Source organism: Cyprinodon variegatus, unplaced genomic scaffold (assembly GCF_000732505.1).
Source record: "Cyprinodon variegatus isolate N-32 unplaced genomic scaffold, C_variegatus-1.0 Scaffold777, whole genome shotgun sequence".
NCBI lineage: Eukaryota > Metazoa > Chordata > Actinopteri > Cyprinodontiformes > Cyprinodontidae > Cyprinodon > Cyprinodon variegatus.
This window is the reverse complement of record NW_015151230.1, coordinates 74,569-89,658: the sequence shown is the minus strand read 5'-3', so window position 1 is coordinate 89,658 and position 15,090 is coordinate 74,569. Positions and strand designations below refer to the sequence as shown.

The 15,090-nt window shown below is 41.1% G+C and overlaps 1 protein-coding gene across 1 annotated transcript in view; it reads left to right on the top strand.

Moving 5' to 3' along the window:
- Positions 1-15,090, top strand: part of LOC107098440 (receptor-type tyrosine-protein phosphatase F-like) — an 87,487-nt gene that overhangs the window by 44,724 nt on the left and 27,673 nt on the right. The window contains exons 12-15 of the mRNA XM_015396138.1: positions 3,180-3,430; positions 6,741-6,822; positions 7,763-7,957; positions 13,452-13,615. Of these exons, the coding sequence (XP_015251624.1) occupies positions 3,180-3,430; positions 6,741-6,822; positions 7,763-7,957; positions 13,452-13,615 (692 nt within the window). The remainder of the gene's footprint in view (positions 1-3,179; positions 3,431-6,740; positions 6,823-7,762; positions 7,958-13,451; positions 13,616-15,090) is intronic.

The following is a 15,090-nucleotide window of genomic DNA, read 5'->3' as shown; positions in this document are numbered from 1 at the left end:
TTCACGTTAGAGGGCGCTGTGCCGTAATTTGGGAGCGGCCATTTTGGATTCCATTACAGACCGGCTATTTCACTCGGGGGAGAATTTACTGCCACGTTTTCCTGAGTTTTTGAATATGCGAAGTCCCCGTAAAATGCGTTTGAAGTGAGAAAAGAAAAATAATAATAATAATAATAATAATAATAATAATAATAATAATAAGAAACTTTCGAAATACAATAGGCCTTCGCAGCGCTTTGCTGCTCGGGCCTAATTAGACTAAAACCTTTTTTTACAAGGAAGTTCTGCTGAATCAGAGCTGCATCTGGATGAACCAAAGTGGATCTTTTTTTCCAGAAACTGATGGTCTCCCCAAGGAGATTCTAAAGTCATAGAGAACAATTTAGCAGCAGTCCGTGATGTTAAGGTTCACCTGTGCTTTTATTGTGAAACGCCAACAGATAGCGAGACCTTGACAGGAAATTACATGAAAAAAAAAAAGAAAAACCTATTGATCAACTCCTTCTGAATCGCAGGAATGGTAGTCTGACTCGGTCCAGAGAGCACAGACCTCTCCAGAGGGATTTGGTTGCTACCTTAGCATAGCCTTTAGCTGGGAACCGTTTAGAGTCTAGCCGTTAGCAACTGCGAACTGCCAGCAACAGGAAGTCAAACAGGAAGTACTTGCTTTCTAAACTCCGCCAGAGGGGTGTGTCTTCAGAGGAGTACTTCTGATTGCATCATCGACATTTGAACCCAACACTATTGAGCAGCTACATGTCTTATAATATTGGATTGAATATCTCTGACCATGAGGTACCGGTATGAATACTGGTGTAGCAACACTCCACCTTGCCTAATTCACTGGCTGCTTTATGGTGCATTCATAAAGGACGCCATGAGTGCTGGGATTTTTCCAGCAGGTACTTCATCACTCTGCATTTCAGATGCACAGGGTTTACTCCCTGGACCGCATCATCAGATAGGCGGAGCTTCAGCTGCGTGAATCTGACACCTCACCGACGTGAAAAAACTGACTGAAGGGTTATTGCCTCATTAGTGCAGGTTTGTTCATTTAAAATGGTCATTTATAAAAATGAATAAAACAATAAAGATCACATGTGCTGCTGTTGTTTCAGAGATATTAAAGATAATTTTGTAGGTCACCCAGAGGTCAACTATCCCACCATTAAGCTCCGACTTGAATCCAAATGATCTAACCTACTTTTTTTTTCATAACAAAAGCAGAATGTTTTACTAAAAAAAGAAAATGTGATGGACAACTGCCGAAAACCCCCCAAGGGGCTTAATGAATGGCAGTCTCCATAAAAATAAATATATTTCACCATTTTTCAGAAAAGTTAAACTATCGTTTTAAGATGGAATTATTTTTAATTACGGCCGATGACATCACAATCCTTGCAGACTGTTTGCAATCAAACAGTCGTCTCTTTAAAGGGAGACAAAGCTGTGGCATCAGAGATGTGAGCGTTACATCTGTATTCAAAGAAGGGTAGAAACTTTCTCCAATCAGTTGGATGTGAGACAACAGAGGGCTGATTTTAGTTCCTGATTGATCCTTTCAGTTTGGCCATTCGGTTGCTGGATTGAGGGGTTAACTGGATGTTAAAGAGACTTTTGCAATGAAAGAGCATTAAAGAGCGGTCTTCATAGCAGCGAGATGAATAATGGTCCTCTGTCTGAAAGGATGTCCTGAGAAATGCCATGAAGACTGGAGGTGGATGGAGCTTCTTCAAAGGGATGGAATAGTGGTTAGAGCAGTGCTCTGTGCTCTGAGAAGGTTGCAAGTACCCGGTTCGATCCCCACAGACTGCCACTCTGGGTCCCTGTGCAAGACCCTTAACCCCACACTGCCCCTGGGTGCCACACAATAGCAGCCCACTGCTCCACAAGAGGATGGGTTAAAATACAGAGGGTGAATTTCCCCAATCTGGAGTAATAGAGGGATTTACTGTCAAGATTTGGTTTTAAGGTTTTTGTTTGGACCTAAAAGCAGAAGCTGAGAGGCAGAGGTGAGTTCTTGGAGGGTTTAATGAGAGATCAGGCAACAAAAACAGGTATCCAAAAATCCAACTTAAAAATCAAACACAAACCAGAACCATGACATCAGGGGAAAACCATCAAGGAGCCAGGGTGAGAAAAGGTAAGACCAGGAACCAGCAAAGAGGGACTGCAGAGGGAGTGTATTTATGGCTGACTGAACAAAGGTAGAGCTGATAGGGAGCAGGTGTGATTAGAGCTGACGAGGAAGCCAAGGGAAAAGAACACAAGGGGGCAGCAGAGAGCAGACAGAAAAACCTAAGCAACTTAAATGACTCCAGACACACCAATAAAACTAAAAAAAAAAAGAAAAACCTGGCTGAACTTGAAACTGAAAACTTAAAGAAAAACAACAGAACCAAGATGGTTACATTTACATTGCATTATATTTAAGAACACAATTAATAATGGTGAGAATGGTGCTCATATCTCAGGAAGGTGGTGCTCTGGAGAGATAAGGGAGCAGGGCTTGTTGGGAACGGGTACGAGCTGAAGGAGTCTGGCAGGAGGCTGGTGTCCATGTTTCTTTCTGGTGCATACTGGACAAGCATAGTCTGCCATATGGCTCAGGAATAGAGACTCAAATGCAAGACACGACACAGTGCAGTAAAGTTCAAGATTCTTTTTATATACTGGGGTCAAACACCAAAAATCCAAAGTAAGCAGAAGTACCAAAGACAGATGTAGTAAAAGGTCCACAAACAAACAAATTCATAAAAATTGCTAAAAAGCTAATTTCAAATCCAAAAGGGCTGGAACGCTCGACTCAAAGGACAAAGACGAACTGGCAAAGGGAAGCAGCATGACTGAGAAACAAAAAGGCCAACAATCACAGGAGGGTCACAAACTCCAGGTGAATCACATTAAGGTGTGGCAGGTCCTGATTGCAGGGAGGAATTCAGGAAGGCAAGTGGCCTAAAATGAGACAGGAAATGAATACAAAATAAAACAGGAAGTGAAAAAACTTAATTAGTCAGGACTGGCCCAGACATGGACTAACCCCTTAACATCCTGGTAACCAGGTTTGCTTTATAAATAAAATATGATTAACCAGTTGATGATAGTGTTAAGAAGCCTGTAAGGTATTCTTTTTCCTTTGGTTTTGAACATTGCTGAGTGGGAAATGATCTGCTTTCCAGATTCAGTATCGGCATCATGAGGTGGAGGTCCAGGGTGAGCTGAAGAGGAAGCTGATCACACAGCTGCAGCCAGATACAGAATATTCCTTCATGCTGAGCCATGGCAGCGGAGATGGAGGCCCGGAGCAGCGGCTCTCCGTCCGAACTGCCCCAGATATGTTGGCAGAGAAACCAACTCCATATCAGCCAAACGTGGATGAAGACAGGGTGACGGTGGGTCTGCCAGCGGCCCCGACGGAAGCCATTGTAAGGTCTGTGCTGTTTGTCTGCAGGAAAACCGAAGAAAGGAAATAAGTGATTTATTCGTTTGCTGAAAAAAATCCCATAAAGTTAATAAAATGCCCGTGCTGCTCTGCTTCAGCTGTTTTTTTTTTTTTATTACAGATGAATAAATGTATGTGGTGGTAAAGTCAACATCCTGTTGCTCCATCCCTTAGCCAACAGTCATGAAGTTCTGATTAGATCCGATTAGATCAAACAGAGCTGTTACCATAACAATCAATTTAATTTCTATTCTCTTATTCTCTATTTAAAAAAGCCGCATATGTCTGTATACATTATATATCAGGGATCGGCAACCCAAACTGCTCAAAGAGCCGTACTGGACAGAAGTTGACCCTCTAGGACACGCCCCCTCCTCATTTGCATAGTGAGTCAGAAACGCAGACAGAAATATAAAAACGACAGAAATGAATGGCGGTGAAGAAATAACCTGGGTAAAAAAATACAAAGGAAGAATAAAAATATTATAACATGCACATAAATAAATACTTAAAAATATAAGTAATTAAAAAATAAAGTTGAAGATCATAAAGGACAAAAAAATAAATAAGGTAAATATTACAAAGGCAAATAAATAAAGAAGCTAATTAAAAGAGTTATATACATTTATGTCTCACTGTATAATTTAATATCTACTTACGTTTATTTGTTTATTGTATTTTTGGTGGCAATTAATTGTATGCTTATCTATTTATTGAGCATTTATTCATTTCTGTATTTATTTTTATATATGGCAGAGTTGGTCCTCCTGCTGAACCATATTTGGTGCTTTAAGTTTAAATTCCATAATAGCAGGAGGTGAAGGAGGAGCAGTGAACGCTCCCATCAAGCGCCGCTTCACCGCGTGGATTAGATTCTGCTGCATTGATGAAATGATAGAAACAGGATAAAGGAATCTGTCTATGGTGGACGTGTTTCTGTTGGGAGGAGCTGATGGAGTCATGAGGAACCAAGCAGGAAGTGACATCATCAGAGCAGAGCTCTCTAACCCTGAAATCCCACATCCTCCATCACCAACATTCCTTGGTCTTATCTTTGTTTTGAGGATTTGGGGGAAAAAATTAAAAAAAGTTCTCATCCCTGCATCAGAGCGCTACCTGTTGGATCTATGAATGGTTTTCTATGCTTGCAACCAAACTAGCAGCAGCAGTGGAGTTTGGAGATGCAATCCACTACTTAGATCTATCCTTGCTCTCCTCTAATTCCTCCAGAAGTTCTGCCCTTTTTCTCTCCCTCCCAGCTTGGTGGTGGGCTGCATATTCAGCAGCCGTCCCTGGAAATCCCTTTCCTAATGACTTCATTATTTGACATTTTCTCTTTCCAAAGCAAACATGCAGGCAATCCTTCCTCATTGGTAATGAAAGAAAATTATTCCCTCCATTCTTTGAATCCTTTCTTCTCATCAGCTATCTTCCTTTTTTCCCCTTTGGCCTCCATGGCCAGAGACACACCCGCCGCTTTGTTTACAGCAGCTACCTGCCTGCCTGCCTGCCTGGCGCCGCGCTGAAACCCGCTGCAGGCCGAGACGCACAATTTCATTCACAGAAATTTTTACTTTTATCTTTTAAGGTGATTTATTATACAGATGTTTACAGCTTTGGAAACCATAATGAATGTTTGTTTCAACTCCTGCACACCATATTGATGATCTAAAGGTTAACAGATCTACAGGTTGCTATATAGTTCACCAAACTCTACTAGCTGCCTCATTAGTTAAAGTAGGCTGAGAGGAAATGCAGCTGAGAGCGGAACGCCTCTGTTTGGGTTTTAATGCTGGATTTTATTACAGCAACATTTTTTTATATTATGTTTTCCATCTATTGATGTTTGTGTTTCTGAATAGAAAATAAACAATTTATGAGACAAGAAGTTCAATTTGTTGCATCATAATGCAACTTATTTCATTATTAATCCATCTGTTACGTTTTTTCATTCATAAAGGTTTATAGATCTACAGGTTAATAGATCTACAGTTAATAGATCTACGGGTTATTAGATCTACAGTTAATAGATCTACGGGTTAATAAATCTACAGTAAATAGATCTATGGCTTAATAGATCTACAGTTAATAGATCTAAAGGTTAGTAGATGTAAAGGTTAAAAGATCTACAGTTAATAGATCTACAGGTTAATAAATCTACAGTAAATAGATCTATGGCTTAATAGATCTACAGTTAATAGATCTAAAGGTTAGTAGATGTAAAGGTTAATAGATCTACAGGTTAATAAATCTACAGTTAATAGATCTACGGGTTAATAGATCTACAGTTAATAGATCTACAAGTTAATAAATCTACAGTTATTAGATCTACGGCTTAATAGATCTACAGTTAATAGATCTAAAGGTTAATAGATCTACAGGTTAATAGATCTACAGTTAATAGATCTAAAGGTTAGTAGATGTAAAGGTTAATAGATCTACAGGTTAATAGATCCAAAGGTTAATAGATCTACAGTTAATAGATTCAAAGGTTAATAGATCTACAGTTAATAGATCTACAGGTTAATAAATCTACAGTTAATAGATCTACGGGTTAATAGATCTACGTTAATAGATCCAAAGGTTAATAGATCTACAGTTAATAGATCCAAAGGTTAATAGATCTACGGGTTAACAGATCTACAGTTAATAGATCTACAGGTTAGTAGATGTAAAGGTTAATAGATCTACAGGTTAATAAATCTACAGTTAATAGATCTACGGGTTAATAGATCAACAGTTAATAGATTCAAAGGTTAATAGATCTACGGGTTAATAGATCAACAGTTAATAGATTCAAAGGTTAATAGATCTACGGGTTAATAGATCAACAGTTAATAGATCCAAAGGTTAATAGATCTGCAGGTTAATAATGGGATGTATAACCCGGAATAACGTATGATTGATGCCTGCTTAGCTTCCCTGTTTAGTGGTGAAAAAAGGACCATTGTGATTGTTCACTATTCTGGGTGAATAAACACTAAACACTTTAATGAAGGTGAAAACACACTGAACCGCTGCAGAAGAGTGACTGAGGTGTGAAGTCAGGGTTAGGATCCTGAAGCGTTTAGATTCGATTTTCTACAATCTTATGATTTTATGCTGTTAACATGAAGTTATTTTCCAGCAGGTCCAAATGAGAACCTGTCTGAAAGCTAATTTCTATGAACAATGAGTCCAATTATTCTCCAACCACCTCCCTTTGAATTTAACCCTATGCTTTTATTTAAAGCCCTATGCCCTAACCGCTATCCCGCCACTCACAGGTAAAGCTTCTGAATGGTTTTGTCTTTTGTAGGTGGTTCTACATAGTGGTAGTCCCTGAAACTCTTCTGTCTCTGAAGCAATGGAGAAACCCTGAGGACATAGACCTAGATGAGGTAGGATGATCAGTCTGTCGTTCTTTTTTATGTCCAAATGATAAAAACCATATAAATGGAAATAGCTGCAGTAGTATCCATTCAATATTCCCCACTTTCCTTGGCTGGTCCCCTACAATTCCTTTTTAAACATCAATCTTTGAACTAAAATATTCTTTCTGTCATTATTTGTGGACATTAAGATCTAAAGAGTAGCGCCATCTCCTGGTCAGACCCTGTAGTTCAATGAAAGGGTGGAGTCAGAGTAAAAAACATGCATAACCAGGAGAAGGCCATTGGCTGGAAGTTGGAGGGGATTTTGCTGGGAGTTGCAGGGAAATGCGCTGGCGTTTGACTGGGAAGGGCCATTTTGAATGTCTGCTGCTGCAAAGGACATGAGTGGACTCAATTTAGAGGGACTCTTTGGGTCATATTTTACCGATCAAATGGAATGAGCATAGCAGGACACACATAAACATATTATTGTTTAAATCTATTGTCCTAAAATTAGATAAATTAGATTTCTAAACAACAAGACATGTCCGCATGGGCTATTATGAGGTCACCATTAGCTTCTTGTTGGCTTGATTTATACAACAGCAAACGCATGAAATGATCAGAAACCAAATCATTAAGCTGGAAACTCATTCCCTAACTTTGCCAGACCTGTGATTTATTTTGATCTTTATTTTGGAAAGTTGAGGCGTCTCCAAAGTTCAGGAGAGTTTAGCCCAGACTGTGTTGGATGGACGGGTCTGTATTAGGATGTCTTATCCATCAGGATTTTGTTTTTCTACGGCTCCAGCTAATTCCTGTAACCGCGAAGGAAGACGTTGAAGAAAATGTGTTTGGCAGAATAAGATTCATCATCCCTAACCTTCAGAAAGTTTATTTTTTTCAGTTGATTACGTTTAAACGTCTTTCACCACGTTATGTAAAAACCTTTTTGCATTTTTGGCAGATCCTGGAACCTGGTGAAGAGCAGACCCAGAACCAGGGTCTTCTCCAGCCCTTTGTTGCTGCTAAGATGGACGTTCTGCCAGATATTTTTATTCTAGGTGACGATAAGAAATACAACGGCTACCAAAATAGGCCTCTTCCCGTCCAGCAGCAGCTGCGTTGCTTTGTTTTGGCCGACCTCACAGATCACGACTCTGTAAGTATCTTCCTCGTTTATAAGCCCTTCAAAATTTGCCTCAAAGAAAAGGAGCCCCAGCCTCCTGAGCCCCAAAAAAACCAAACGTTCCCACATATAGTGAACAGCTACAGCTCTCTGATATAAACATAACATATGAACATTAGCATGTGTCACACAAAGTGCAGGTTAAGAGAGGATTGACAGAAGTATATATATATATATATATATATATATATATATATATATATATATATATATATATATATATAAAGAGAGAGAGAGACCTTTCACGTCTTTTATTTACTTCACATCAGAAAAACAGACTGTTTCCACCATCACAACAAAAAACAACCATTACCGCACAAACACATACAGATAAGTTAAAGAACCAGTGAACCATCTTCCTCTACTGAACATAAAACATGTCTGATCCCCACAGAGCCCTAAAAGGTTTCAGATTACTAGTCAGTGTGTAGAAAGCATGCTCCACTCTCAGACCAGCTGCAACCGGACCTTTCAGGCTCTGCAGCACATCTGTCCAAACCTGACCCAGCATCTGATTCTTCCTGGTCCTCCAAATTGCTAGTTTAGCCACCCCACACAAAACATTTACTAAAACGAATGTCAGTTTTCTCCATACTGTGTATCTGGGTCCAAAAACAAACAGAGGGACAGAGAAAACCTCCCCCAAAGTGTCAAGGTTTGGTTTTAAGGTTTTTGTGAGGACCCAAAAGCAGAAGCTGAGAGGCCGGGGTGAGATCTTTGAAATGTTAATCAAAACAGGAATCCCAAAAACCAACATAAGAATTAAACACAAACCAGAACCATGGAGACATCAGGGGAAAACAATAATGAGGAGCCAGGGTAGGATGAAGTAAGATGAGGAACCAGCTCAAAGGGACTGCAGAGGGAGTGTATTTATGGCTGACTGAACAAAGGAAGGACTAACGAGCTGATAAGGAGCAGGTGTGAGTAGAGCTGATGGGGGTGCCAAGGGAAAAGAAAACACAAGGGGGCAACAAAGGACGGACAAAGAAAAACCTAAGAAACTAAAATGAATCCAGACACACCAATAATGATAGAAAACAAGGAAAAACCTGGATGAACGTGAAACTGAAAACGTAGAGAAAAACAACAGAACCAAGATCGTTACACAAAGCTTCCACCCATTCTTTCAAAACTTTAAAAAGACCAACTAGCCGAGGACAACCCACCAGTAAGTGCTCTCTGGATGTTTTGGTGAGGTGGCCCAGTTTAGTAATGCCGGCCTCAGCAAATGTAGTTCTCAATGTAGCAGAAGGAAATGAGGCGTTTCTAAAGAAGTTGTTGTAAAACAGCGGCTCCTCGTAGATCCACATCCCTGGCCCAGAGTCCTGATTCCTTGTGACCTTCAGTGTCTGTCAGGCATTGAGCTGTAGAAAGGACAAACTTTCTTGTAGCTCTTTATCGTCTCCCTCATTGTAGATAAATACATTCATATCATCAGCATATGCTGAAACGACAACAGGGGGCTTCTGAACCAGCTGTGGCAGGGAGAGACCTCGCAGTCTGCTCTTCAACCAACAGAGGAGAGGCTCAGTGGCAGTGCTGTAAAGCTGGCCTGAGATGGGTGCAGCCTTGTCTGATCCCTCTCCTAACTGGCACTGGAACACTCAACCCACCTTCACCACACAACAGGCATCTCGATACAACAGCTTTACCCAAGACAGAAAACCTCCCCCAACAAGACCTTTGAGAGAATCTTATTGTCCGTACATAAAAGAGCTACTGGTCTCCAGTTCTTTAAATCTCCCTTCTTAGGCATCAAAGAAAGAACTGCATGCCTACAGCCTTTTGCTCTCTCCTGCAGGAAAGAGTAAAACTCCTGTCTTTTTGATCGTAAAAGATAATTTTACTAATTCCCTTTTAAGGCATTTTCCAAGTTCCTTATCTGGTCCTCAAACTCCTGCACGGCTCTCTTGATTTTTGTAGTGACACTAGCTGTATATTCCTGACAAAAAACCTTAACCTGAGCTTTTCCTACCTCCCACCACTGAGCCAGGGAAAGAAAATCATCTTAATAATTTAACATTAAAATGCCAAAGAGATTTTGGTTTTCCAGTGGGAGAGAGAAACAGTTCCATTAAGACTACTACCTGTCCAGTCTAGCTGCACTTATTCTCCCATCTGATATTTTGTACTGCCTATCTGAAGGGTGTTTCATCCTCCAGACATCAACCAAATCAGTGTTTTTAAATACATGAGACAGAAACGAGGAGGACTGAACATGTGGCTCCTTTCCGGTCCTATCTAATGTAAAATCACTGCAGCAGTTCCAGTCACCACCCAATACAATAAACTCTCCTGTACCAATATTATTTAGTTCTTCCTTCAGTATTTTAAAGGTTTCTTCCCACTCATAGCCTTGGTTTGGTGCATATGCATTAATGAAAATGAAGCTGAATCCCTCTACTTCAGCTCTCACCATAAGCATTCTGCCCTTCACCACCTCTGTGCTGGATGTAACAGTTACATTTAACTATTTAATTCAGTGTGTGTTTCTTGTATGAAAACTACATCCAGTCTTTTCTGTGTGATAACATCTGTTAATATAGCCCTCTTTTTTCCATCTCTACCCCCATTTATGTTTAACAAGGCCACTCTTAGACCCTGCATGTAAGGAGAATAGTGACAGACCAGTAGGGAAAACCAACAGAATTGAAAAACCAAGTGTTGTTCAATCATGTTACTGTTTTTTTAAAGTTTCATTATCTTTGAAATTTTTCCCTTTTTCGTTTTAAGAGTTTTCCTTAGACCAGTGACGTGCTTCTTAAGACAAAAACGTTTCTTGCTGTCCAGTAAATCATTACCAACAAATCTCTGCAAAGTAGTGACTGATTGAATAAATTTATCCACATCAGAAAAATAACCTTTTACATTTATTTTTTTCCCAAAGTTGTCATCCAGGAAGCCATTAATTTCCTCCAGAGAATACAAATCAACTCTCTGAGAGTAGCTGTCTGCCATTGAGAAACTATCAGATCACCATCTATATCACCATGGCAACGAGTGGATTCCATCTGATCATCTGGCTCACTATCAGGGTTGACCTGCAGCAGCTGTACATCCTGCACAGCAGCACACTCTGCATCCTGTTCTGGCCTCCCCAGGTCATCCGCTCTCTGCCCCGTCCTGACCACAGCCTCCTCCTCACCTACAGCACTGTCTGTCAACCCTCAGTCCCAACCACTGAGCCACTGTCAGCTCCGACCACAGAGCGTCTCCCTTAGTATTATCACCAGGAGCAGCCTCTGGCAGCGCCGGCTGTCCACTGCTCCCCTCCCCACTGTGGGCTCCACTGCGTGCCCCGCCCAAGCGCCCGCCGCGCTTTGTCTGTGGGGACATGCCACCCGCTTGTGGCCCACATCTCCACACTCAAATCTCTTCATGTTACCAGAGCTAGCATACATCATGTAGTATCCCTGCTCATGTTTGACATGGAACGAAACATCCAGCGTTTGAGTTGGAGAGTCTAGGAACATAAACACTTAATAATCCACAGAGATTGAACATGTTTCAGTTTGGCATCTTTACAGCCCAGACTCACCACCCGAAAACCGCTCACGAATCTTCCGAAACGCCTCTGCTCTGTCTCCAGAGCCTCATTGGAAATAAAAGGGGGGCACCAGACATGGTGATCCGGACCGAAGGGACTGCCAGCGGGGACACCTGAAAAAACTCATGATCGAAAACTAGTCCACTTTCTATGAGTTGACTAAAAGATTCCAGATTCCAACCACCGCTTTATTCAAGCATGAGGCATATGAGATGTTTCAACGTCCCACCTGTTCTTCTACTGCCAGCAGCACCTGCTCCACCATAGTGCTGGGCTGCGCCATTATCCTCACCTCATGCTTAGAGAGAAAGCAACCCCCCAAAGCACCAAAACGCATAGTAACTTGGAGTGATACAAAACCACAATCATACTAACAAACAATCATACAGTAAACAGTTAGAAAGAAAAAAAGACTCACCAACTCTCAGCCACACTCTCCACCACCAAACCCCCAGCATGCACTCAGAGAGACAGAGAGAGAACTAACAGATTCTGCAGAGTCGGAGAATACAGATAGAATGAAGCAGAATGATGAAAAAGGGGTCCCTATGTCCTCCAGCAGTCTAAGCCTATAGCAGCAGAACTATAGAGATAGATCAGGATAACCTGAGCCACTCTAACTAGAAGCTTTATCAAAAAGGAAAGTTGTAAGCCTAGCCTTAAAAGTAGACAGGGTGTCTGCCTCACGGACTAAAACTGGTAGTTGGTTCCACAGGAGAGGAGCCTGAGAACTAAAAGATCTGCCTCCCATTCTACTTTTAGAAATTCTAGGAACCACTAGTAAACCTGCAGATTGAGAGCGAAGTGCTCTGTTAGGAACATAAGGAACAATCAGATCTCTGATATCAGATGGAGCTTGGCCATTTAAGGCTTTATATGTGAGAAGGAGGATTTTAAATTGTATTACCTTCTCTGCTTATAGAAAGCCTAGTTTTTCTTTCTCACCTTGTTTCCAGGCCTCTTGTCAACCTACTTGTTTCTGATTAACTGAGCTCTGAAGCCTTTTTTGGGAAATTAAAAGCAACCAACGCTTACTTGGACATTATTGTTTCATTTAAGTTTAGTTAGATCTGGATAAGGGACATTTGATGTCTAAACATTCAAATATAGACTTTATCTACAGCCTTATTAGCAAATATAAAAAAAAAGTCAAATGTATTTTTTTATTAAAAAAATAACATTTGAACACTTTTTTATTTTGAACTTGTTTTATTTCTAAATCTTCAGTCTAAATGGACACTAGAAACGAAGGCTATTGTGGAGTAAAAATGAGCACCGAGAGTTGATATGCAAGGAAGAAAAGGTTTTATTTTACTCTGCAGAGGAGAACTACACGAGACAGCTGCGTACAGCTCCCAGTATAGCTCTGACTAGGTCCTGACCAGCCTTGCATTATTAAGACTTCTTACACACGAACATTGAGTCTTCCCAACAGAAACACTTCATCAAAGAACATAAATTTGTTTAGATAAACAATTCAGACAACTTTTTTCCATTCACACCAGAGACAGGATGTGAGGATCTTAAACACAATAAGGACCTGTTTATCTATGTTTTCCTCTTATCTAAACTAGGGAGGAAACTCCTTTTCAAACCTCCTTCCTTTCCCTACATCTCAGCATAAAGAATGGAACAATAGCTTCTAACTATTCACCCTTATTCAGAAAGAAAAACCGGCACACTTTAATATTTAACCTTACTAACATCCAAAGAAAGAAAACACAAACCACACTATTATTAAAGCCCATGTTGGGCATTAAGTTGGTTACTTTTTTCCAGCCAATAAACAATTAGTTAAGGTATTTAAATAGTTTTACTTTATTATGTATCTGTGGTTTGCTGAGACAGGATGCTATTCCATTCCCGTCTTATAAAATGTCCTTTATTGAAGTAAAGCTCCTCTTGGATTCTCTGCAGCAGAGGACGTTTGCTGCCAGTCCGTTCTCTGACACCTTCATGGTGAAAGCCGGCGGAGTCACCAGGCAGGCTCAGGAGGATCCAGAGATGTTGTGGGTCATGGGTCCAGTGCTGGCTGTCATCATCATCATTATCACAGTGATTGCTATTTTACTCTTTAAAAGGTGAGTAAACTACCAGTGAATAATGGAGTGATCAGTCTGCCAAAACATCCAGCACACCTCACAGGTACACTATACTGTTCATTTTTTCACACATTCCAATGATGACATGTTTCTTTTATTTGAAAAAACATTTGACTTATCTGACTGGGTTTAATCATTTTCCCCTCTATATGACAAAAAGAAACAATATATTATCTAGAGACTCTTAATAAGAGGAGGTGAAATTCAGTTCAAGAGATTGTGTGATGATGTTAAGAGTATGTTTCTGTTCAAATTGCAACCGATACTTTCCTATTTTATTAGCGAGAACACGAGTCCAACCTGGCTGTTTCTCAATTCACAAGAACACGAGTACGGACTCATGTCCTCCCCAAGTCTGTTTTGAGAAGAACACAGGAAAGTCTGGACTCAGGGAGAACTGGAGCACGCAGAATTAATCTGGGTCAACTGGAACAGCAGCGTACTGATGACATCACCACATTCAAAGCTAGTCTGGAGCTGATTTTAGCCTTCTGTTATTAATAGTCTCTAGATTATTATAAAATACAACTTTTTCATTTAGTGCAGGAATAATAATGAACACAGTCAGATAAACTCAAATCAAATGAACATTTTGCCAAATAAAACAATCAAACCTCCATCAGAGCCAGCGGTACTTCACACACGGCTATGCAGAGAGAGGGCTGCTGCAGACGGGCTGACGTTAGCCATGGCTGCTGCAGACGGGCTGACGTTAGCCATGGCTGCTGCAGAAGGGCTGACGTTAGCCATGGCTGCTGCAGACGGGCTTACGTTAGATCCGAACGCTGCAGACGGACTAACTTTAGCCCCAGCTGCCACAGACGGGCTAACGTTAGCCTCAGGCGCTGCAGATGGGTTAACGTTAGCCCTGGTTGCTGCAGATGTGCTTTCGTTAGATCCGGGCGGTGCAGACGAGCTAACATTAGCCCTGGTTGCCGAGGCCGGTGCTAATGTTAGCCTCAGCAGCTGCAGACAGGCTTACGTTAGATCCAGGCACTGCAGACGGGCTAACGTTAGCCACCGCAGACGGAATGACGTCAGCCCCGGCCGCCGTAGATGGGTTAACGTTAGCCCAGGCTGCGGTTAGCCTCTGAGCTCCGCTGGTTGCCACAGTCCTCTCAACTTCGTTTTTTTTTTTTTTATTACGCATTAAATCAGTAAATGGTCCATATAGGGAAGCTTAAAGTACAAATTTCTCACCTCAAATTATCTTAAAACGTACTTTTATTGAACAGCAACAACAGAAAAGTAAACTTTTAACTTAATACTCTGAGCTCTGTGAGCGCTAACCTGGAAGCTGCTGCTGCAGTGCATGCTGGGACAGCTGTCAGTCTGGGGAAAGGACAAGTCTGCTCTGATGCATGCTGGGTAAAGAGGGAGGGGCCAGAACAGCATCCGGGGACTTTGTCCCTTCTCGGTCTCGTTTCACGAGCACACGAGAACGCACAAGTAAA